The sequence below is a fragment of the Pituophis catenifer genome, unplaced genomic scaffold, assembly GCF_029215685.1.
Source record: "Pituophis catenifer annectens isolate HBS135680 unplaced genomic scaffold, rPitCat1.0.hap2 SCAF_17, whole genome shotgun sequence".
Classification (NCBI taxonomy): domain Eukaryota; kingdom Metazoa; phylum Chordata; class Lepidosauria; order Squamata; family Colubridae; genus Pituophis; species Pituophis catenifer.
Window position 1 is genome coordinate 1,418,546 of NW_027256897.1, and position 22,596 is coordinate 1,441,141.

Sequence of the window (22,596 nt, forward strand, 5' to 3'; positions counted from 1 at the left end):
GCCGGGGCTAAATTATGCCATGCAGAAATCCATAAAATCTATAATCAACAACCATGCTTAGTACCGGTATTTAAAAATGCCGTTGAGATTTCCATTCTTGTTCTAAGAACCATCACCAGGGCTAAATTTACTCCATGCCAGAAAGGTTTGAAATCTATTATCTACAGGTCAGTTTTGAATTACTTGGTGAAGTATCATTCTTCACGAAGACCATATGCATTCTTGGTTTCCATGCTTTCTTCTATTTTTACCTTCAACATTGGAGGCTGACAATTGTATCTTCTGTCTTTTAAGGTGGTGTAGGACCTGCCTTTGAGATAAAAAAACAACAACATTACTTAAGCTGCCACTGAAGTTTTTATTTCTAAGAATACACAGTGGTTATTACCTCAGATGCAGGCGCTTCCCTTACTTACCGAGGCAGAACAGGCCATCAATTAGTGGAAGACCTCCACCCCTCCCTCCATTGTCCCAAAACTTTGAAGGATAGAAGCCGCAACTGAACTTACCTCACAGCGTAGAAGGCACATCACTTGGGCTGGAGACATTTTCTTGCTCTCGTTTCTTCTTCTTTGGCTTTTCTTCCTTCTCGAGTCGTGTCCAGCAAGCGTTGTCTCTTCCAAGGAACATTTGGCAGCAGGACTGCAGTTGTTCCTCCGCTCAGTCTGAGAAACTTTAAAATCTTCTATAAATCAACGGCCATACTTAGCATTAAAAATGGCTGTTGGGGTTTCCTTTCTGGTTCTAAGAACCATCGCCAGGGCTAAATTATGCCAGGCAAAAAAGGTATAAAATCTTTTATAAATTACTGGCCACACATAGAATTAAAAATGGCCACTGAGGTTTCTTACTGGTTCTAAGAACCATCGCCAGGGCTTAATTACGCCAGGCAAAAAAGGTATAAAATGTATTATCAATTACTGGCCACGCCTAGCATTAAAAATGGCCATTGGGGTTTTCTTTCTGGTTCTAAGAACCCTTGCTAGGGCTAAATTATGCCAGGCAAAAAAGGTTCAAAATCTATTACCAATTACTGGCGATGTCTAGCATTAAAAATGGCCATTGGGGTTTTCTTTCTGGTTCTAAGAACCATTGCTAGGGCTAAATTATGCCAGGCAAAAAGGTATAAAATCTTTTATAAATTACTGGCCACGCCTAGCATTAAAAATGGCCATTGGGGTTTTCTTTCTGGTTCTAAGAACCATTGCTAGGGCTAAATTATGCCAGGCAAAAAAGGTATAAAATGTATTATCAATTACTGGCCACGCCTAGCATTAAAAATGGCCATTGGGGTTTTCTTTCTGGTTCTAAGAACCATTGCTAGGGCTAAATTATGCCAGGCAAAAAAGGTGCAAAATCTATTACCAATTACTGGCGATGTCTAGCATTAAAAATGGCCATTGGGGTTTTCTTTCTGGTTCTAAGAACCATTGCTAGGGCTAAATTATGCCAGGCAAAAAGGTATAAAATCTTTTATAAATTACTGGCCACGCCTAGCATTAAAAATGGCCATTGGGGTTTTCTTTCTGGTTCTAAGAACCATTGCTAGGGCTAAATTATGCCAGGCAAAAAAGGTGCAAAATCTATTACCAATTACTGGCGATGTCTAGCATTAAAAATGGCCATTGGGGTTTTCTTTCTGGTTCTACGAACCATTGCTAGGGCTAAATTATGCCAGGCAAAAAGGTATAAAATCTTTTATAAATTACTGGCCACGCCTAGCATTAAAAATGGCCATTGGGGTTTTCTTTCTGGTTCTAAGAACCATTGCTAGGGCTAAATTACGCCAGGCAAAAAAGGTATAAAATCTTTTATAAATTACTGGCCACGCCTAGCATTAAAAATGGTCATTGGGGTTTTCTTTCTGGTTCTAAGAACCATTGCTAGGGCTAAATTATGCCAGGCAAAAAAGGTATAAAATCTTTTATAAATTACTGGCCACGCCTAGCATTAAAAATGGCTATTGGGGTTTTCTTTCTGATTCTAAGAACCATTGCTAGGGCTAAATTATGCCAGGCAAAAAAGGTCTAAAATCTTTTATAAATTACTGGCCACGCCTAGCATTAAAAATGGCCATTGGGGTTTTCTTTGTGGTCCTAAGAACCATTGCCGGGGCTAAATTATGCCAGGCAAAAAAGGGATAAAATCTATTATGAATTACTGGCCACGCCTAGCATTAAAAATGGCCATTGGGGTTTTCTTTGTGGTCCTAAGAACCATTGCTAGGGCTAAATTATGCCAGGCAAAAAAGGTATAAAATCTATTATGAATTACTGGCCACGCCTAGCATTAAAAATGGCCATTGGGGTTTCCTTTCTGGTTCTAAGAACCATTGCTAGGGCTAAATTATGCCAGGCAAAAAAGGTATAAAATATATTATCAATTACTGGCCACGCCTAGCATTAAAAATGGCCATTGGGGTTTTCTTTGTGGTCCTAAGAACCATTGCCGGGGCTAAATTATGCCAGGCAGAAATCTATAAAATCAATCACACCACCAAGTAGCATTCAGAATACTTGTTCCTACCCTCAGTCTGCAAAGCTAGAAAACTATAAGTTCTTTTATACATCAACAGCCACACCTAGCATTAAAAAGGGCCATTGAGGTTGTATCACTATCATTCACAACAGACCAACAATCAAGAGATACAGAATGCCCCAATCAAGGAACTGCCAAAGTAGCTAACAACAAAAACCTGACCAAGAACCTCCAAGACCATTTGCACCAACACTGAAAGAAGCCACTAGAACATTGCGTCACCAGATTCACTTTCGATTCTAAGAAGTCTGGCTGGTACTGGCATTATTTCTAAGGGTGTAACGGTGGGAGGGAGGTGATCCCAAAGGATTCCCTTCTGGTCCGAGTCTCACTGAGGGGGTCCTCAGGCACTGGAGGAGGCTTCTAGCTGAGCGCTGTTGTCTCTTCCAGTGTGATTCGCCCTCACTGCTCGCTCAGGGACTGAAAGGGTGTGATCTGTCCCCGTCCAAACACACACACAAACACAGCCAGCCGAGGGTTAAAGAAGCACTTGGCACACACCCAGGTCTTTATCTCCAACTTGGCAGTGATATACACACTGTCTGCCAAGTGCTTTTATTTCCACAGAACAGAAAGATAATATACTCAGCGTACAAAAGTCCAACAGAATAATATTCCTCTGACAGTTTCGGACGATCCTTTAGTGACTATCCAAGGTTTATTTTTGTTCGTCACAGGGATCGCTGTCTCTGGGGTGTGGTCCAGTGACTCAGTCCTAATCCCTAGCACGCCTCCTGAGCTGCTGCAATCGTTTATCACGCCTTCGGAGGCGTGCATCCAGGAATGACGTCTCACCTTCACCCTCATCCGAGACACCTGTCTCCCGGCTAATCTCCTCTCCCTCGGCCGGCTCCTGAGACAGTGCCAGAGGGGAGGGGCCTGGAGAGGGAGGCCTGGCTGACTCCTCTTCCTCATGCTCGGAGGTTTCTTCCTCCGATGGGATAGGCTCAGAGGGCGGGTCCACAACAGGGTGACCCCAGAGAGGACTTCCAGTGTGAGTCTCCCACAGTGGCTGCTCAGGGGCTCAATGAGACTGGCAGTGGATTGACTGCCGGTCTCATTCAGGGTGAGCGTCAGAGTGGAAACTCAGGGACTGAAAGACCTCTATAAGTAGGGGCATCACCCCCATCTCCAGACTGGGTTGCAATGTGGAATGCGCTCTGGTTCTAAGAACCACAGCCAATAGCCAAAATTATGTTGGGTCAGAAATTGTTTTGATACTTTTTACCTACCTTTGACTGCCTATGACTGCTCTTTTTACCATCGATACTTTGTAATGTTGTTGTTGTTTTTTTAAAAAAATCTTTGCTAAAGCAAGCCTTAGAGTAAACTTTAGCAAGGCCCAAAGATTTTTGCAGTAACAAACATGTTGCAAAGAGTACCTGCCAGGCTTCTTCACTTTCATGATATCTTGAAGAGTAAATATAACCATCTGTCTTACTGTTGATGTCTTCTTCTTCGTCTACAGGTCAGTTTGGATCTTCTTCCTTCCTGAGTCGTGTCCAGCAAGCGTTGTCTCTTCCAAGGAACATTTGGCAGCAGGACTGCAGTTGTTCCTCCGCTCAGTCTGAGAAACTTTAAAATCTTCTATAAATCAACGGCCATACTTAGCATTAAAAATGGCCATTGGGGTTTCCTTTCTGGTTCTAAGAACCATTGCCAGGGCTAAATTATGCCAGGCAAAAAAGGTATAAAATCTTTTATAAATTACTGGCCACAAATAGAATTAAAAATGGCCACTGAGGTTTTATTTCTGGTTCTAAGAACCATCGCCAAGGCTAAATTATGCCAGGCAGAAATCCATAAAATCTATAATCGATCAACAGCCATGTCTAGCATTAAAAATGGCCACTGAAGTTTTCTTTCTGGTCCTAAGAACCATCGCCAGGGCTAAATTATGCCAGGCAAAAAAGATATGAAATCTATTATCAATTACTGGCCACGCCTAGAATTAAAAATGGCCATTGGGTTTTCTTTCTGGTTCTAAGAACCATTGCTAGGGCTAAAGTATGCCAGGCAGAAATCTATAAAATCAATCACACCACCAAGTAGCATTCAGAATACTTGTTCCTACCCTCAGTCTGCAAAGCTAGAAAACTTTAAGTTCTTTTATACGTCAACAGCCACACCTAGCATTAAAAAGGGCCATTGAGGTTGTATCACTATCATTCACAACAGACCAACTATCAAGAAATACAGAATGCCCCAATCAAGGAACTGCCAAAGAAGCTAACAACAAAAACCTGACCAAGAACCTCCAAGACCATTTGCACCAACACTGAAAGAAGCCACTAGAACATTGCGTCACCAGATTCACTTTCGATTCTAAGAAGTCTGGCTGGTACTGGCATTATTTCTAAGGGTGTAACGGTGGGAGGGAGGTGATCCCAAAGGATTCCCTTCTGGTCCGAGTCTCACTGAGGGGGTCCTCAGGCACTGGAGGAGGCTTCTAGCTGAGCGCTGTTGTCTCTTCCAGTGTGATTCGCCCTCACTGCTCGCTCAGGGACTGAAAGGGTGACCCCAGAGAGGACTTCCAGTGTGAGTCTCCCACAGTGGCTGCTCAGGGGCTCAATGAGACTGGCAGTGGATTGACTGCCGGTCTCATTCAGGGTGAGCGTCAGAGTGGAAGCTCAGGGACTGAAAGACCTCTATAAGTAGGGGCATCACCCCCATCTCCAGGCTGGGTTGCAATGTGGAATGCGCTCTGGTTCTAAGAACCACAGCCAATAGCCAAAATTATGTTGGGTCAGAAATTGTTTTGATACTTTTTACCTACCTTTGTCACATTTATGACTGCTCTTTTTACCATCGATACTTTGTAATGTTGTTGTTGTTTTTTTAAAAAAATCTTTGCTTAAGCAAGCCTTAGAGTAAACTTTAGCAAGGCCCAAAGATTTTTGCAGTAACAAACATGTTGCAAAGAGTACCTGCCAGGCTTCTTCACTTTCATCATACCCTGAAGAGTAAATGAAACCATCTGTCTTACTGTTGATGTCTTCTTCTTCGTCTAGTTTGGATTCATGCCTTTGGGGGAAAAAAAACAACATCACCAAATGAACAACTGATGTTCAGGGACTGGAAAACTTACCAAGTAATTTTGTAACGGGGCTTTTGTCTGCTTTATCCTACAAGTGAAAGAAGGCACGATAGTATGAATTGGAACATTGTGCCCTTGGGAATACCTCAGACCAAGCAACTAGTCCTCTACATGTTTTGCTTATTTTAAGGACGAGCTGTGACTAAAATTTCCTTAGGTCCCCAGAGTTGACTTTATTCAGGAAAGTAAGGGCATCTTCAGATACTGAAGCTATTTTTCCTTTAAGCTAATTTTAATGCTTGTTCACCTGTGATAGTTTTGCCCTTTTTAACTGCCCCTGGTTAAAATTGCCTCAGTTTTATTCCTGAGAGTCGAGTCAGTTCCTGGGCCTGAAGTAATTTTAGTTAACTTTCTCTTCTACCTACTTTCAGTACTTTTAGTCTGCAAGGACACAGCTAAGATTACCTCAGACTTTACTTGGAAGCTAATTTTAGCTCTTATTCACACCTATGGTGGCTTGGGCCTTTTTTTAAAGGGACATTTTTTTAAAAAAAAAATTTATACCACCCCCTCCCGAAGGACTGGGGCGGTGAACAGCCAAGATTAAAAACATACAATATAAACATTAAAATACATTTAAAACAAAATTAAATCCATAATGGCTCCCCATTATGGACATGGCTGAGATTACCTCAGGTTCCACCAAAATTTTATTAAAAACTTGGTTAAAATTACCTGACCTCAAGAATTGACTTTATTTCAAGAAAATAAGATCAACTCCTGGACCTGAAGTAATATTAGTTAACTTTTGCCTTTAGTTGAAGTTGTTAGTTGAAGTAAGTTACTTTCTTCACATTTTGCTTCTTTAAAGGATTTGAGACCCTTGACTAAAATTACCTCAGGTCCCAAGAAATCACTTTATTCCTGAGACCAAGGTCAGCTCTTGAGGTATTTTTATCTTTACCTTTAGAACTACCTTTAATTTTGACTCGCCTGTGGTGGAGTTTGATCCTTGTAATAGGGCATGGCTGAAATTACCTCAGAATTACCCCAAGAAACTGACTTTATTTTTTAGTCTTTTTAGTTTTTTAGTTTTAAATTGTCATGGGGTTTTAAATTGAATTGTTTTAAATTTGGCCAGTTATATAATTCTTTTTAACAATTTTAAATTTTGTATCTGCATGTGTTTTAGCTCTGGCTGTTCACCGCCCTGAGTCCACTAGGAGAAGGGCGGTATACAAATTGAAATAAATAAATAAATAAGAAAGTAAGATCAACTCCTGGACCTGAAGTAATTTTAGTTAACCTTTGCCTTTAGTTACTTGAGGCAACTCATCCTCTGCATGTTTTGCTTCTTTTAAGGACTTGATCCTTGGCTAAAATTTCCTCAGGTCCCCAGAGTTGAATTCATTCAGGAAAGTAAGGGCCACTCGATTTTAATGCTTGTTCACCTGTGGTAATTTTGTCCTTTTAACTGCCCCTGGCTAAAATTGCCTCAGATTTATTCCTGAGAGTAACACCAGCTCCTGGACCTGAAGTAAATTTTAATTAACTTTCTCCTTGAAATACTTTTAGTCTGCAAAGACATGGCTAAGATTACTCAGACTTTACCCAAAAACTAATTTTTAACTCTTATTCACAGCTGTGGTGATTTGGTCCTTTTTTTTTTAAAGGGACATGGCCGAGATTACCTCAGGTTCCACCAAAAATTTATTCTAAAAATTTACCTCAGACCTCAAGAATTGACTTTTATTCCTGAGAACAAGGTCAGCTAAGGCAATTTTACCTTTACAGCTAATTTTTTTCACACCTGTGGTGGATTTGTTCCTTTTCAAAGGGACATGGCTGAGATTACCTCAGGTTTCACCAAAATTTTACTCTAAAACCTTTAGTCCTAGCTGAATTTACCTCAGACCTCAAAAATTGACTTTATTCTTGAGAACAAGGTCGGCTCCTAAGGCAATTTTACCTTTAAAGCTATTTTTCACACCTGTGGTTTGGTCCTTTTTAAAGGGACATGGCTGAGATTACCTCAGGTTCCACCAAAATTTTACTCTAAAACCTTTAGTCCTGGCTAAATTTACCTCAGACCTCAAAAATTGACTTTATTCCTGGGAACAAGGTCGGCTCCTAAGGCAATTTTACCTTTAAAGCTATTTTTCACACCTGTGGTTTGGTCCTTTTTAAAGGGACATGGCTGAGATTACCTCAGGTTCCACCGAAATTTTACTCTAAAACCTTTAATCCTGGCTAAATTTACCTCAGACCTCAAAAATTGACTTTATTCCTGAGAACAAGGTCGGCTCCTAAGGCAATTTTACCTTTAAAACTAATTTTTTTCACACCTGTGGTTTGGTCCTTTTTAAAGGGACATGGCTGAGGTTACCTCAGGTTCCAGCAAAATTTTTAAGAATTCGAGTCTTGACTAGAATTACTTCAGCGGTTTGCGTTATTCCCTGAGGCAAACCCATTGGTGAGGTAACTTATCTCGAGTAACCTGTGGTATTCGAGTCCATTAATTAACATACTTTTGAGGCATTAACTCAGCGGCCCCTGGCGTTTTTCTCCTTAGACTACACGCCTGGGGTTAAAATTACCACAGGTGCTATATCCTTACTGTCCGAGAATAGGTTATTAATTGGCTAAAGAATTCATGCTCCCCTCCGTATCCTATAAAAACCCTCAGGTAGAATTACCTCAAAAGCTCAAAAGGCCCTGCCCGGCCTCGAGCTCGAGGTCTTGGGCTGCGGGGGCGCCGGTGAGAGATTTTTTTGGTGGGCTCTCCGGCGCCCCGCAGCATCGTCCCTCCCTTTTTGAGGAACGAGAGACGCGGCACAGTCTGCCGCTTCGGCAGCGTGCTCGCTAATTTTGCACACAGCTGAGGAGCCCGCCGACTTTTTAAATGCCCCCGCCCCTCGGAGAGAGGAGAGGCCTCCTGGCCAATCCGAGGGACGGGTTTTCAGAGCAGCCAATAAACGGGCGAAGTGGGCGTGGAGAAGGACACCGCGGGGGTGGGGGAATTTGGGCGGGAAAGGCGCGCGCCGGTGCTCGTAGGCACGCGCGGTTGTCCTCCACCCAGCTGGGCTCGGCTCCCGGAGCGGTTGCCATGGAGACGGCGGCTCGCGGCGGTGGGGGGGTAGGGTGGGGCTCATTACGGCCACGTGGGCCGCACAGGTGAGGGAGATTAGAGGCTGCACACGCACGTGGCAGTGTGGTGTGTGTGTGTGTGGTGTAATGCATTTTCCTCAAGCCTTCCCCCCCCCCCCCTTGTGGGGACCTTTCGCCCCGCCCGGCCACCCTTTGGACTACAAAGGGTTATACTGGGAATACTTTGGATTACAAGTCCCATCAGACACAACTGGGGTGGGGGTGTTGGTAGGGACCGCCCCTTCTTGCAGCAGAGTTCCCCCCTGCTTAAAATGCTCATTTTTAAAAAAGAAAATCTGAAAATAATTACAAAAATAAAATAAAATTATGGTTATTAAGAGCCTTGGTGGTGCAGCAGACTAAAGTGCTGTTAAGTAGCACCAGCTGCCTGCAATTACTGCAAGTTCAAATCTCACCAGGCTCAAGGTTGACTCAGCCTTCCATCCTTCCGAGGTAGGTAAAATGAGGACCCAGATTGTGGGGGCAATAAGCTGACTTTGTATAAAAAAGAACACCGCTTAGGGCCCCCCCCCCCCGAAAGCCCTACTAAGCAGGTATATACAAAAGTATGAAGGCTATTGCTTAACGCATTGTAAGCCGCCCTGAGTCTCCGGAGAAGGGCGGCATATAAATCAAACCAATAAATAAATAAATAATGTACAGTATAGGAGATGCTTCGGACTACAGTTCCCATTAGCCAGTCTGTTGCAAGAGAGGCAATCCCCATCAGCCCTCCTTTCTAAGGCTGGATAATGGGAATCATAGTCCAAAGCATCTCTAAAATTCAACCCCTTTTTCTGTTTTTTTTGCATCTTCTCTACTATGTTACAATCTTGCTAGGCAGCCGGTTGGTTTTATTTTGTTGTGCAGATATTGAATTTGTTATTTTTCCAGTTTTGTTTTTTAATGGAAAAACAACATTGCCCAGACTGGTTTGGTTTTTTTTGCTTCTTAGGGATTCTGCTGAAATGTTATAATAATTTTTGATAAATGGTGTCTTGCCCTTGGAAAAGAAATGGAACCCAAATTCAAAACTATTTTTTCTTTTTCTATTATAGGAACTCTTCCCTCCCCCCCTTAAATGTTTTCAAAAGAGGTACTTGTCCGAAAATGCAAAATAATAAATGGCTGCCTTGATTGCATTTCTTCACGGTTTAAATGTGGTTTATGGAATCAACCAGATTTTCTGCCCTTAAATAACACTGAACTGTAAATTACCCATACAAGCTACTTTCGCAGAACGCACCCCCTGAAGTTGGTGACTGATAATGTTGTGCTGGGCAAATTGAGAAAGCTATTGAGAAAATTGGCTGTTTTCTACGTCGTGTGTTAGAATAAAGTTGCAATGGGGAAACTGTGATCTTTTGGATATTGTATTACATAGACTAGAGGTTGGGGACTCCTGGCTTTTTAAAAAGGGCTCACAAAATTTAAAAAATCCACCATATAATAAAAATCCCACCCCATTTCCCATGGCAGTAGCAATCTACACAAGTTGAACTTTTAATGAAGCCCCTCAACATGTTGCGCCCTCCAGACAGGGTAGGACAGCGACCTTCAGAATTAACCAACCAGCTTGGTTTTATTCACAAAAATATTCCAGAACTTTCAACAAAAGTAAGAGATCTTTCAGCCGTAAGAGATGAAAACCATCTTGTTAAGGAAAGCTGTTTCACAAAGCCATTTTATTTGGATGGCTGGAGGAAAAGAACATTTTGCTAGTGATCACAGAGACACCAACATTAATATATTCTCAGAAATTCTGTGTCTTGGCACGAAGGCAACACTTTCAGAATTGGTTTCTGTAAATTCTTGCTTCAAGGAATTGCAGATGATTCTCACAATACCTAGAATATATCTGCTATTCAGCCTGGGCAGTAGTTAAAATGGGCAGCTGTGTTTTATTTCAAAGTTACAAAAAATACCCTGAAATAGAGTTAAATATTTTGTTGCTTGACAATTCTGGCAGCACTAGATCACTTCTAGATAATTTTTTCTTCCTTTTTTTTAGCACCAACACTGGTCTCGATACAGAATAAAGGCTTTTTAAAAGCAGATCGAGGGATACCCAAAGAATCATTTCTAATGACGTGTACTACATTAGCTCAAGATTGCTGGAAAGATTCAAACTGTTAATTTGTAATTATTATTTTTTTAAAAAGTGCATGGATTCAAAAACATTCCTTCATTTCTTAGGAGAAATTAGAATACTTTGTGTATCAACCGTTATCTAATTAGAACCGTTTTCACTTCCAAATAGACAGATGTGTTCCCTAAAGAGCTCGTGACGTGGACCAAACCGGAGTCATGATTAAAAACAATTTCTCACCAGATGGACCGAGAAACTGTTCTCTTAACGAATGAGCCACAATTTTAGGCTTCCAAGATCCCAACTCTTCCCCAATCTCAATTAATTGTCCTATTTACATAGGTTAAAATCTTAGGGGGGGGGAAGCAATTTGGTTTCTTTTGAGTCCTCTGAACAGGTTCATTTCTTTCCCCCTTCTCTGAAGTTGCAAGCGGAAAACAATTTTAGACGTCGTAATAGAAATCTAATTTTGTGTAAACTGTCTTGCATCCTTTGTCAGAATAGATCCGCTCCTCTTTGGGGAAATAGGTCATCTCATCGGCCACCCGAGAGACCACATCTTCGTTGACCGCGTGGCCCCGCGATTCCAGTTCAGACCTGATGCACATTTTCACGTGGCTGATTTCCAGAGGCAGGAAAGGAATAAAGTAATCAATGACATTTCGGTCGATCAGACTGCTGTGCCAAAATCCACCTGCAAAAGAAAAGTGTGTTATCTGGAGTGGGATTCTTTTGTGATGCAATTAAAACAAAAGCAACTATGGGCAGTCCAGCATTTGAGGGGCTGCCACAAAAAAGAAAGGGGGTCAACTTATTTTCCAAAGCACCAGAAGGCAAGAGAAGAAGCAACGGATGGAAACTAATCCAGGAGAAATCCAATCTAGAACTAAGGAGAAATTTTCTGACAGAATAAACCAGTGGAAGGACTTGTCTCCAGAAGTTATGAGTGCTCCACCACTGGAGGTTTTCAAAACAGGTTGGACCTTCATTTGTCCAGAATGGTATAAATCCTTCTGCCTGTGCAGGGGGTTGGACTAGACTTCTGGGGTCTTTTCCTGCTATGTTATTCTGCTTTTCTCCAAAGCAACTGAAGGCAGGACAAGAAGCAATGGGTGGAAACTTAAATGATAGATAAATAAATGTGTTACTCACTATTTTTGTTATTAAACACAGAATTTGATAATGACTGTTGCAAAACATGCAGAGGAAGGTCTTCCCTCTTCTTTCCACTCTTCCAATTATCGAGGGCCACTTCGGTTATTTTTTCAGCTCCAGCATTGCTGGGGGAAAAAAAGGTGTTGTTTTTTCAGAGGCTGGCAGGTGAAAGTGGTTTCTATGCTTCTGCAAAGCAGGGCTGAAGAGTGCCAGCGACTACAAATAAGCAGTTTTGTCTGGACAGAAAAGAAATCCAGATTTTTTCCCCTCTTTTTTGACATAACTTTTCAAAGGGTAACAGGAACATGGCAGTATTGTGTTAGAAGGTAGTCCTTGACTTATGACTACAATTAAGCCCAATTTTTTTTCTTGTGAGTGAGACATTTGGATGAGTTTGCTTCATTTTAACACCATTCTTGCCATCGTTGTTCAGTGAATCACTTGTGTTAATTTAGTCACACCGTTGTTAGGTGAACTTGGCTTCCCCATGGATTTTGCTTGTCAGAAAGTCGCAAAGATGACCATGTGACTCTAAGATATTGCAACCGTCATAAATATGAGCCAGTTGCCAAGTATCTGAATTTCGATCACATGGCCATGGGGATGCTGCAACATTTGTAAGTGTGAAAAAGGGTCACAAGTCACTTTTTTAAATGCTGTTGTAACTCTGAACAGTTACTAAACGAACTGTTGTAAGTAGAGAACTACCTGTTCTGTGTATACCTGTAACACTGGTATACCTGAGTTGGTTCTGGTTTCAATGGCTGCCCCCCCCCCCCCCCACTGCTTAGCAACAGACATTCTGGTCCCAATTGTGGCTATAAGTTGAGGTCTATCTGTATTTGCTGGGGAAATATTTGAGGAAACAAATTATAGAACTGACACTGTCACATAAGCAATAAAGGGACAAAAAATAGGTTTACAATAACCCAGATTTTTTAAAAAAACGAGAATCCTGAAATCTCGAAAACTTTCTCTCCAGCAAATTTGTTTTAAAATATACAATTTTTTTTTTTTTATGTAAGCTTTATTTCAAAAAACTATACTAATAAATATTGTTCTAAAACAATAGTCAATTAGATCAGGAATTATAGATTAAGCACTAAAACAGGTAACTATGATTAAAAATTAAGGATAAGTTCAAGTATAATTACAATTAAAACTAATACTAACTTGTATAAAATATACAATTTTTTTTTGATCTGTTGTGGTGGCCCAGCACTGGCACAGTGCCTCACCTGAGGAAAATGAAAATCGCTTTTCGATACGAGATTCCGTCTATTTCTTCATAATATTCCAAGAAAGGCTTGATGGAATCGATGAGTCCAGCGTGCATTTTATCCATCTCGTCAAATATAAAGATCGACCTTCCGCAGGCGCTCACGTTGCCACGAATCCACATTTGCAATTGGTCCTGAGAGATTAAAAGCAAAGCTGAAGGAGCCCATCAAAAAGCGGAAAAGGCCTAAACACACTCCCCGGAAATCCACACCCAGATGACCAGAGATTAATACAAAGATTAATGGTAGACCAACAATCAAGAAATCCACAAAACAAGGAACTACCAACTCAGACAAATAAGGTAACGTCAAACAACCCAATCAAGAAACCACTGAGAACCTCCTCACCAACACCGACAAGGCAAGCTGCTTGTGTATAAAATGAGAGCAGCGCTACCTTACTAACACTGATGACATTACCTAGTTTGGTAATGAAATGTCTTTCAGCTTGCAAAAGGTGATCAAATGACCCCGGGACACTGCAACCATCATAAATACGAGTCTGACTTTTGATCACATAACCTGGGGAAGCCGGCGAAGTTTGTGTGACAAGCGGTCGTAAGTCCTTTTTTCCAGGGCCTTTAAATGGTCACTGTTGTAAGCCGAGGACTACCTGTTACTGAGGAAAACAATGGGCTTCCCTGCAGCTTACCTTGTACTGACTGATGTTCTGCTGATGTGGGAAGTGCAGAGTGGACACGAACTGGTGGACGTATTTGCTCTTGAGCCCTTCGTCGTAAAGGCTTTCCGCCACAATCTTGCTGACGAAATTTTTGCCCGTCCCCGTCCATCCGTGCAGAGAGAGAGCCAGGGGTTTCTTCGGATTCGGGTTCGTCAAAAACCCCGTCACAGCTTTCACGATCACCTCGGACACCAGGTGCTGTCCGAAGACTTTTTTCCCCAGATTGTCTTTAAGATCTGTGGGAGAAGGGGGGGAATGATGGGAGAAGCCAAATTTTTTTTAAAAAAGGTTATCGAGAAACATTTGAACTTGGGAGTCTGACAGTAGAAATAAGACGAATGTTTTACCTACTTTCCGAGGGGAGATCAACAAAACCCATTTAAAAAAAAAATTAAAACCATTTAAAAAAAAAAAAAAGAGCCGTGGGAGAGTACGGTGAATTTCCAGAGCAATACAGGTAGTCCCCGACTTACGACCATTCGTTTAGTGACCGTTCAAAGTTACAGCGCTGAAAATGACCGTTTTTCACACTTACGACCGTTGCAGCCCTCTCCACGGTCACGTGATCAAAAAAGTCAATCCCTTGGCAACTGAACTCATATTTATGACGGCCGCCGTGTCCCGGGCGGGTGACGTGATGATCTTTTACGACCTTTTAAAGTCAACGGGGGAAGCCAGATTCGCTTAACGATGGTGTGTAGTCCATTTAACAAATGTGTCAAGAAAAAAAGGTGGTTAAACGGGGCAAAATTAACAGTGTGGGGGCTCCACTGTGGTCGTAAGTCGAGGACGGCCTGGGTCAGTCACCTGCGATGCCCCGCCCACCTCCCTGTGACGTCACAGCGCCCCTCCCCTTCCACGTCCGCAGCGGCCCCGCCCCCTTCCCAGAGCCCTGACGTCACCCACCTCTCCCGACTTGCGCCACGGGCCTTTCCACGCAGCATTCGGCAAAGTAGCAATAGAGCCTCGGGAGGGAGATGAGGCCGGTGAGGGCCGAGGCGGTGCCGGCCAGCGCGATGCCCACGGTGACCGGGTCCATCGCCCGCGCCGCCGGGCCCAGCTGCCATAGCACCAAGGCTAGGCCCCACACCGCCCCGGGCGATCGGAGAGGCTTCATCGCCGGCAGCCGCGCTTGGGCCGCCGCTTACTTCGCCTCAGCGCCGCTCTTCCGCTTCCGCCCGAGCGGCTTCCGGCCCCGCGGGCGCCATCTTTGCGCCGGGCAGGTTGGGCCGGGCGGGAAGGCCATTGGCTGCTCGCGAGAGAGGGGGCGTGGCCTTCCTTCCCGACCTTCCAGCTGGTCGGATATCCAACTTCTGGCTCCAACTTCACCCCCCCCCAACCCGCAAGTCTTGGATGCACCTGATCTCCCAAGTTCTGACACGTGTTTCAGCCCTCGTGTGAATTGCAAGAAATTCTCTTATGGGGGACACACACATATTTCTCCCTCCTAGGATGTGGTTTTGCAAAAAGGACAAGTTGCAGAGTGGTTTTGCTCTTGCTCTGATCCCCAAATATCTATTTATTATTCCGATTTAAATATCTGCCCATCTTCTACGTATGCTACAGGACTCTTGAATGGCTTGCAAACAAATATACAAAGAACATAGATTCAAACTCAATGTCATTCGCTCTTATCTCGATGGTAGGAAATATGACTTTTGCAATAAAGTAGTTAATGTTTGGGACACTCTACCTGATCCTGTTGTTAGTCTCGCTAACCCCCATACCTTTACCTTAAACTGTCTACCGTGGACCTTTCATGTTTCTTAAGGGGGCGTGCATAAGCGCACCAGCGTGCCTACCGTCCCTGTCCTACTGTCCCCATTTATATGCACTCATTCTACGTGTTTATGGTTATGTTTTGCCTATATATATCCTTTTATTTGTGCCAATTTTTCTTCATGTGTCCATGTCTATATTGTTACTAGTTTGCTTGTACTTGTTGACAAATAAACAAGCAAACAATAGATCTATATAAAGAACAAAAGCAAGGAAGTCATATTAAAACATCTAAAAAGTAACCTTTAGACTGATTGGTTATATGACATCAATTCAGTGCTGACTCTTGGTGGAAGACTTGAAGGACCAAGTTGTAGATGTTCTATCACTGGAGGCTTTTAAGAAGAGACCAGACAGCCTCTTGTAGAGGGTCGCCTGCTTGAGCAGGGGGTGGGACCAGAAGGCCTCCAAGGTCCCTTCCAACTCTATGATTTTAGGCCAGGGGTCGGCAACCTTAAACACTCAAAGAGCCATTTGGACCCGTTTCCCACAGAAAAGAAAACACCGGGAGCCACAAAACCCTCCCCGTGCCTGACTATTTCTTGAGCGGCCACCAAACTAGCATATGTAGTTGAATTAAACGTCCTGTTTTCTTCGGAAACATTTCTTTTCTTGGATATATCCATGGTTGGCCTACGGGAGGTTGAAAAACTCAATAAATCAGGTGCCGACGGGTGTTACACATTGGCGGTTGTGATGCATATTTTGCATGACGGAGCCTCAGCAGAGGGATGAAAGAGCCACATGCGGCTCCAGAGCCGCAGGTTGCTGACCCCTGTTTTAGGTTCTATCTGGAGAGGACCAAGTAACTTATTTGAGATCTTTGGTGGGGTTGCGAGAATTCAAATTTCCATCCCGTCTCATTGCATGCAGAAAACACAGACAGACAAATCCTTCAGGCCATCCTCTTAAAATAACAAACCTTTACTGCTGCACATGCGATACACATTTTGGTATGAAAAGGATCTTTCAGTGACTGTAACACAGGGCAGTTTCGTGGAGAAAAACTGAAGCGAAATGAACATCGGCAAGAAGTGAGAAATATTAGAAATAACAGCCCAGTCTCTAAAGAACCGAACCAGCTCGCTTCAGTATCTCCGGTTCATCTTCTTAAACTTTTCATAGTGATAATCGTCGGTGGCTTTCTCGTTTGGTGGGCGCTTGCGATTCGGCGGAGATTCTACAAAATTTAGAGAGAGACATCCCAAAATAAAGATTAGCCATTTGAAAGACTGCCTCCCCCCATCCCCAATTGGAGACTTTCAGTGGGCCCAGAAGGCCCAAAAATCACCACACACGTGTGCTGGAGCTGAGCTCCATGCCCACCGATATGGTTCCGTGTGCCACCTGTGGCACGCGTGCCATAGGTTCGCCATCACGGGACTAGCACATATGTGTGAGGGGAATCTTTACTTCAACTGGCCGAAATGGTACACTGCACAACAACAATTTTTGAATCAAAATACCTCCAAGAGGCCAACCCAAGGAACGAGTCCAAAACCCAGGATACATTATTCCCACAGGATTGAAATTTAGCCACCAGCCTGTGAGAACTAGACCAAAGTAGCTAGATAACCCCGCAGTGTGCATGACTTACTTTCCATTTCGGTTTTTTCTGTGTCTCCCACTCTCAGGGGCCGGGCCTTGGGCTCTTCTTTATTTCTTCTTACCGGAGCATTCAGTTCTTCGTGATAAACTGAAAAGAGAGATCATGATCATACTAGCTTAGGATCTACTCTAGTATAAACTGGCAGCTTTCAAAATACAGGTGATCCTTGACTGACAAACCACAAATTGAGCCCAAAATTTCTGTCATTAAGCCAGACAGCTGTTAAGCCTCCCTTTATGACCTTCCTTGCCTCTGTTGTTCAGGGGATCACTGCAGTTGTTCAATTAGTAACGGTTGTAAAGTGACTCTGGCTTCATAAATATGAACCAGTTGCCAAGCGTCTGAATTTTGATCACATGATCTTAGAGACTCTGCATTGGTCGTTAAGTGTGCAAAATGGTCATGTCACTTTTTTCAGTGTCGTAACTTTAAACGGTCACTAAATGAATTGTTGTAAGATGAGGACTACCTCTTTTCACACCAGAAAGTAAATTCCGTTCCCAGCTTAAAGTCTGACATGTGCTTGTTTTCCTTGTTTTATTCTTATGTGATATGCAAGTTCCCCCACTGTGGCGTCTAAGCCATTTATATTATTTTCACTATTTATGAATAAAAATATTTGATGGTTCCATCCAACAAACTCAATTAATTCTAACCTCAGCCTTGTTCAACCTCAACCATAGTTCTCCATTTGATTTATGTGTCAATCAGCTTTCATCCAAGACAGTCAGCTTAATTCCTCTCTTACTCACATCGGTTGTGTTGGACGTAGTTGACTGCCATATTGGTGGGGACGAAGGAAGTTTCGCTGTCTTTCTTCTTATTCTGCTGTTCAGCCAGCAATCTTGCCTTTGCATCTTCGGTCGAGATTATGTTTTTTATCTTGGCCCTAAGGAGAACCACCGAAAGAAAACAACGTAAGGCTGAGATGTTTTCAAACTTCCAGGGAAGAAATGTTGGACTGAAGAGAGCTCTAAAGAGAACAGCTAACGACGACCACGGTGGAATGAAGAAGGGGTGAGTTGACTTGCTCTCCAATAATTTCTCTCTGGACAAGGAGAGGACTTAAGATCACCCAAGATTTCTTTTAAAGGAGAATATTTGTAGCTCAGACTTGAAATGGGGGGGGGGGGTTTCTTTGGTGTTCTCCGAACTCCACTCATTTCAACCCCTGAGCTACAAATATTCTCCTTTATTGGATTAGAAACTGTCAAACTTACTCGATTCCAAGGTCCACCTCAGGGATCCCACTCAACATCTGATTGGACAGCATTTCTTCCGTCTTCTTAGCCGAAGAGACACGGATGCTCTCCGGGAGCTCGTACAGACAGTCCTCCGCGTTCTTCTGCTTCACTTTCTGCTCCTCGTTTTCCATAATCCCCTTCCTCTTCTTCAGCTCAGTTTCGATGTATTTCATCCTGAACAAAAGCCAGTTGGGTGACTTTGGGCCAATCACCAGGAGATGGTGAGTTCTAGTCCTGCCTTAGGCGTGAAATTCGACTGGGTAACTTTGAGCCAATCACCAGAAGATGGTGAGTTCTAATCCCGCTTTAGGCGTGAAATTCGACTGGGTGACTTTGAGCCAATCACCAGAAGATGGTGAGTTCTAGTCCCGCCTTAGGCGTGAAATTCGACTGGGTGACTGGGCCACTCCCTCTTTCTCAGTCCAACCCACCTCAAAGGATTGTTGTTGTAGGGAAAATAGGAGGAGAAAGGTACGTTGGATATGTTCTCCACCTTGACTTATTCGTAAAAATAATATAGGCAGGATATAAGTAAATAAATAAATAAATAAATGATGGCAAGCTACATACATGTCTGCATCTTCATCCCTCCTGTTGGTCTCGGCTGAAAAGGAGGTGCCAAGATTGAGGTCTTCCTCTTCGCTGATCCTAAAAAAAGGTCGACAAAGATGACTCTAAGCACCGTCAATGCAAAAGAGGCCAGAAGCACCGGAATTAATCTTCAGTCAACCCTCAAGCCCGTTGGTTTTAATCCGTAGCCCCCCAATTCAAAATATCTAAGGCTGTGCGCCTCAAGGAACACGTTACTCCTCGACTTCCGGTCACACAATCGGGAGCCACAAAAGGGACCCACCCACCTCTCTTTTCCTCGCTCTTTCAACTTCTTCATGTCCACCATTCCGCCCGACTTGATCTTAAAGGGATCATCCTGGCCATGTGGAGAGAATAAACAGAGGAGACACTTTTTGAAGATGCTACAATCCGAGGGCCATATGTTCTGACCTAGGCTTCCCCAAACCACAAAGCAGACTCCTTGTCCCGACAAAAAAAAACCCCTTTTTATTAAGTTACTGTGAATTCTTCTCATTCACATCCAGCAAAGTCTTTCAAGGGAGAATTTACAGTCACAGATCTTATCTGGCTTGGAGAGCTGCCAGGCCGATATCCTCAAAACATGGCAAGGAGTCACAAATCTCCTGCAAACTCCACTCCCTTTTCACTCCTCTTTTATTCCGAGAGGGGCCATTCACTGTCCACCTGTGGCCTTACTCCCAAGTCGACCCTTGTTCTTTAGCTGTTCCCTTCGTCTTCCCTCTCCCACAGTCTTTCAAGATAGTTCACAATTACCGACCTTTATCAGGCTTGGAGAGTGGCCAGGCCGATATCTTTCAGAGGCCCCAATACTTGGCAAGAATGCAGGAATGAACTAATTGTCTCCTGCAAACTCCACTCCTCTTTCGCTCCTCTTTTATTCCCTCTGGGAGGGGCCATTCTTCGTCCACTTGTGGCCTTACTCCCAAGTTGACCCTTGTTCTTTAGTGTTCCCTTCGTCTGGCAACTCTGTGCATGCACACACTGGGAACAGGCTCCAGCTGTTCCTCTGTCTCACTGATGTCTGACTCCGAAGGCAGCTGATACCTGTCAGACGGCCCTGGCCCCCTCTCTGCCTCTGACGCAGAGCCCTCATCAGAGCCGTCCCCAGACTCCAGGACTGGCCCATGTTCCTCCCCAACCTCCTCACTGTCCGAATCTGCTGCCAAGATCCACTGGCAGGCCACAACACCATAAATGCTGATTCACACAACTGGGCTTCCTCAGTTAACAAGATCACCTATTTCTCTAAATCATGACTTGTTAAACCACTATTAACGGTACCAAAGTGTCTTGTGTTTGCACCTCACTCAACACCTTTTGTGGAGGGAGGCTTCCCCCTCTGATCTTACCGCCAAAGTTGTCTCTTCTTGTAGCTTTTCTCCGACAAGTAAAGCTGCAGCACTTGGGAGGCAAACACAGACAAGGTTTAGGATCATTTAAGAGAACCTTCCATTTTTATCTCACATCTGATCAGAATGCAATCCAGTGTCAGTTTGGGTTAGAGTACTTAGGAGAGTTTGATATTCCTTTCCTTCCTTGAGAATACTTAAGTTTTTATGATTGGCATTCAAGAGTTGGGGCAGGTAGTCCTCGACTTAACAACCACAGCTGGGAGCAGAATTTTCATTGCTAGGCAAGTCGGTCGTTAAGTGAGTTGAGTTTGAATTTTACCACCTTTTTATCGGGTCTACAACAACTCGCCACAGTTTAATTATTGGAACGACCGTAATACTTCATATAATAATAATTTGAACTAATTAAAGTGAACTAAATTCATACAAAATTGAACTCGCTGTTTAATTATTTGAAATAATTTGAATTTGGAGCATGTGTCCATGAGGATGCTGTGGCCATCCCAGAATCTCAGTTTCTACGGATATAAACAAAAATCCAGGATCTCAGTCTGTGCCTGCTACAAAAGATTAAAACCTTGACATTAAAACTCCACAGAAACATCAGTATTACCTTACTCCATTGGGTCGCCTTCTTAAACTCTGCACTTCCTTCGCTTCTTCTAGTTTTAAACTGGAGCGGAATCATAGAACAGAAATAATAATCATCATTAAGTACCAGGATCTGGGGAATTCTGCCCGTTGTTGGAGTCCACACATCTTAAAGGTGCTGAGATTGAAACACTGATTTTTTTTTAAAAAAAAGGCCTTGATCATTTTTAAAAAATCATTTGCAACCAAAGCCAACTTATTTTAACCTTGTATTTTATCTTTTAAATTTTATGTCATATAGTACGTCTTATTTTAATTGGGACGCTCCTGACACGAATAAACAAATAATAGGTAACAATAATTATAAATTATTTTATAAAATAAAACATAATTATAATTATATTTTATTTTATTCATTTATAACCCCCCCTCCCCAATATTTCAAGCCCCCCCCTCCAACAGGCACCCACCGAACCTCCTCGGCCACCAGCTCATCCTCCTCTTCCTCCTCGGAGTCGGCCTTCCTCCGGCGAAAACTCTTCCCGGCCGGCATAGCTGGAGACCCTCCCTCACCGCCTCCCACCGCCTCAAATCAATTTTGCTTAAAGGTGGCTGCTGCTTGGAAAGCGCTTCCTGTTTTGCAACCTGGGGGCGCGCGTCTCGTGACGTCAACAACGCGCGCCGAAGCCGCCCCGCTGTGGTTCTAGTTGCCCTTAGAAGGGCAGGGCAGAGGATTCCGTCCGGCTTGGGGGAGGGGGTAAAGGCGTCCATGGATGTAGGAAAATAATAGATAGACGGACAAGGGAGAGAAGACGGGTCTCCTTAATTTTCTTTTTTTTAACCTATATTTTAATTTATTTTCCTGGACTGCTAGGAGGAGCCCTAATTTGCTCCGAAGGTGCAAATGTCAAGCTGGCATTTTCTTTTTTTTTTTTTGCAGCGAGGCCACGACAGCCCTGCGTGTTATTGCATCTACACGAGGGAATAAATACCCCGGTTGCTATTGCATGCAAAATTGTAAATGCCTTGCAAGCAAGATTATAAGGCAGGTATTCAATGCAGGCTCCATCACATATAAAAGCAGGTGAAGAGGGAGGATGGTCTGTCCAGGAAGCAACCTTGAGAATCGAATTGAATCAAATAGAATAGAATATGGAAAGGAATCGAATCGAATAGAATAGAATAGAATATGGAAAGGAATCGAATCGAATCGAATAGAATAGAATATGGAAAGGAATCGAATCGAATCGAATAGAATAGAATATGGAAAGGAATCGAATAGAATAGAATAGAATAGAATTAGAATAGAATAGAATAGAATAGAATAGAATATGGAAAGGAATAGAATAGAATTAGAATAGAATAGAATAGAATAGAATATGGAAAGGAATAGAATAGAATTAGAATAGAATAGAATAGAATAGAATAGAATAGAATAGAATAGAATAGAATAGAATAGAATAGAATAGAATATGGAAAGGAATAGAATAGAATTAGAA

General features: G+C 43.0%; 2 protein-coding genes across 2 annotated transcripts; both read right to left on the reverse strand.

Moving 5' to 3' along the window:
• Positions 1-10,376: 10,376 nt before the first annotated feature.
• Positions 10,377-15,085, reverse strand: LOC139325572 (torsin-1A-like). Its single transcript, XM_070955508.1, has 5 exons — positions 14,835-15,085; positions 13,899-14,164; positions 13,205-13,380; positions 11,964-12,091; positions 10,377-11,505 (listed from the first exon to the last, which is right to left on the reverse strand). The coding sequence occupies exons 1-5, from the start codon at positions 15,043-15,045 to the stop codon at positions 11,255-11,257; spliced, it is 1,032 nt and encodes a 343-aa protein (XP_070811609.1). The 5' UTR covers positions 15,046-15,085; the 3' UTR covers positions 10,377-11,254.
• A 1,530-nt stretch (positions 15,086-16,615) lies between these two features.
• Positions 16,616-21,727, reverse strand: CUNH9orf78 (chromosome unknown C9orf78 homolog). The gene is made up of 9 exons (XM_070955561.1): positions 21,568-21,727; positions 21,120-21,179; positions 20,504-20,555; positions 19,418-19,488; positions 19,131-19,208; positions 18,537-18,734; positions 18,069-18,205; positions 17,305-17,403; positions 16,616-16,887 (listed from the first exon to the last, which is right to left on the reverse strand). Exons 1-9 carry the CDS (start codon positions 21,648-21,650, stop codon positions 16,796-16,798), a joined length of 870 nt encoding a protein of 289 aa, XP_070811662.1. The 5' UTR covers positions 21,651-21,727; the 3' UTR covers positions 16,616-16,795.
• Positions 21,728-22,596: the final 869 nt, after the last annotated feature.

What these genes read in the sequence shown, in the direction of transcription:
- LOC139325572 (XM_070955508.1), bottom strand. Translation starts at nt 15,045, where the DNA reads ATGAAGCCTCTCCGATCGCCCGGGGCGGTGTGGGGCCTAGCCTTGGTG. An exon ending in AGAACATCAGTCAGTACAAG is followed by an intron (nt 13,381 to 13,898) that starts GTAAGCTGCAGG and finishes TTAATCTCTCAG; the next exon opens with GACCAATTGCAAATGTGGAT. An exon ending in TGTGTTTAATAACAAAAATA is followed by an intron (nt 11,506 to 11,963) that starts GTGAGTAACACA and finishes TTTCTTTTGCAG; the next exon opens with GTGGATTTTGGCACAGCAGT.
- CUNH9orf78 (XM_070955561.1), bottom strand. Translation starts at nt 21,650, where the DNA reads ATGCCGGCCGGGAAGAGTTTTCGCCGGAGGAAGGCCGACTCCGAGGAG. An exon ending in CTACGTCCAACACAACCGAT is followed by an intron (nt 17,404 to 18,068) that starts GTGAGTAAGAGA and finishes CTCTCTTTTCAG; the next exon opens with TTTATCACGAAGAACTGAAT. An exon ending in AGAAAAAACCGAAATGGAAA is followed by an intron (nt 16,888 to 17,304) that starts GTAAGTCATGCA and finishes TAAATTTTGTAG; the next exon opens with AATCTCCGCCGAATCGCAAG.